The sequence below is a fragment of the Pecten maximus genome, chromosome 7, assembly GCF_902652985.1.
Source record: "Pecten maximus chromosome 7, xPecMax1.1, whole genome shotgun sequence".
Taxonomy (NCBI): domain Eukaryota; kingdom Metazoa; phylum Mollusca; class Bivalvia; order Pectinida; family Pectinidae; genus Pecten; species Pecten maximus.
Window position 1 is genome coordinate 45,776,634 of NC_047021.1, and position 2,007 is coordinate 45,778,640.

The 2,007-nt window shown below is 41.0% G+C and overlaps 1 protein-coding gene across 1 annotated transcript; it reads left to right on the plus strand.

Annotated features, from left to right (window-relative positions):
• The first annotated feature begins 514 nt into the window (after positions 1–514).
• Positions 515–1,807, plus strand: LOC117331251. The gene has a single exon (XM_033889852.1). It carries the CDS (start codon positions 515–517, stop codon positions 1,805–1,807), a length of 1,293 nt encoding a protein of 430 aa, XP_033745743.1.
• The last annotated feature ends 200 nt before the right edge of the window (positions 1,808–2,007 follow it).

Sequence of the window (2,007 nt, forward strand, 5' to 3'; positions counted from 1 at the left end):
TAATGTATATGTGAACAGAATTAAGTTCTTTACGGATAACGATTCTGGGGTTTTAGAAATCTTAAATCTTAAATCTTAAAAATCGTATAAAATCTATCTATAGCAATATAGCTGCCTGTTATTAATTCTGCCATTTCTTTGTTATACAGAAACACAAGAGATCTACCAGAGCCCCGCCATCTTGTCACATCAAATCACCATTCTAATATACACATACTTATATTACATCATGGCTTCTGGAAACGCCGTCCCCCGGGCTCAGTTTCATATTAGGGCTAAGGGAAATACTAAGTGTAAAGATCACAAAGACAATGACGTAATTTTTTTGTGCCAAAGTTGTAAAACACTTATTTGCCCGACTTGCTCGATATCGATACACAAATCTCATATTGCTAGTTTTGTTGAAATTTCAAAAATTGAAAAAGAAAACAAAAAAGTTATTCAAATGTTTTTAAATGAAACAGACGTTAATATTCCGAAATTGAACCAAAAAATTATTTCATCGCGAACAAAAATGTCGTCATATAAACCTCAGTACGAAAACCTTCGCAAAAAAATTATTGACAATAATAACCAGTGTAAATTAGAACTGGACAAGATTACCGACGATTACATAAAGTTTTGTGACAAGATGGAGGTGGCGGCCATGGACCTAATTCAGACCCACATCACAAACCTGGAGGAGAGGTTGGATACTCTGAAGCAACTTTCATCTGAGTATAAACAGAATCTCCAGACAGGAACCGCTGTACTCGTGTACGACTCGGTATCAGAAATCCGGGAAATGGATTCCGACATCCCACCGACACCTGATATAGACATGGCCGAGTTTACTCCGGGTATGGACAGACTAAGTCACCTAAAACAGGCCCTCGGGAACCTCAAACTTCCTACTGACCATCTCCAGGCAGGATTAGCAACTGGTGGTCACTCGGACCAATGTCCAGTAGTCCGACCAAAACAGTCTACAGGGTCTGGTCAAGCGTCCACTGGAGAAGTCTGGTACAAACTTCGTGACCGTCCAACCGTCATGTCCCAGTTCACATACCCGGATACCATCACATCGATCTGTCCTACATCTGATGGACGTGCGTGGCTGTGTTACTATTACACCCACACAGTAAAGCTCATCAATAACCAAGGTCGGGTCATACAGACGATACAACACAAACGTAATATCTGGGACATCAGTCTGGACCCCAACACAGGTCGTCTATGGTTCTGTTGTTGGGAGGAGAGGTCTATCTGTGAAGTATCTACATCTTCTAAACCAGTCATAAGGTTTACTACAGAGAGTCGCCCATACAGTCTGTGTGTGACCAGGGAGGGTCGGGTAGTGGTGGGTACACAGGGTAGACAGGGGTACAAGGTGGTGATGTACACAGTAGACGGCCGGGTGCTACATACACACATTGTGGAGGGGTTAGTACGGTCAATAACACAATGTGGTGTTACAGGTAACATAGCCGTAGTAGTGGATGGTAAACGTATCTCTGTGTACAATAAAACACTCCAGCCCCTGGTCCACTACCGGGGGGAGGGGATACAGACATGGGGGTCGGTCACACCAGTCGACTTTGGTCCTTGTACAGTTGTATATGACAGGAAGGGTAATATTGTTATTGCTGACACGACAAGGAAAACAATAGAACTGATAAGTGGATCAGGGAAGTACATAAAAACACTTCACACAAACAAAGGATACCAGGGAGTAGTAGGTATACAGAAGGGTGATGTGTTGTGGTCATACTTAGTGTTAGATACAGGAAAGTGGGGATTCAAACTCCTCAAGTATTATAGTGACTGAGTGACACAACATTGAGTGAAGATACAGACAATTTATAACAGTGAACTTAAACAACATTAACTTTGTATTTCGATATCATCTTACTTTTATCAACATTTATCTACACATTACATAAGACATGTAATTAATGTTTGAATGTTTTGTCGTTATTTTTTCGCGTTGTTTTAAACAACACAATTATAATGTTAAACACCCAACTG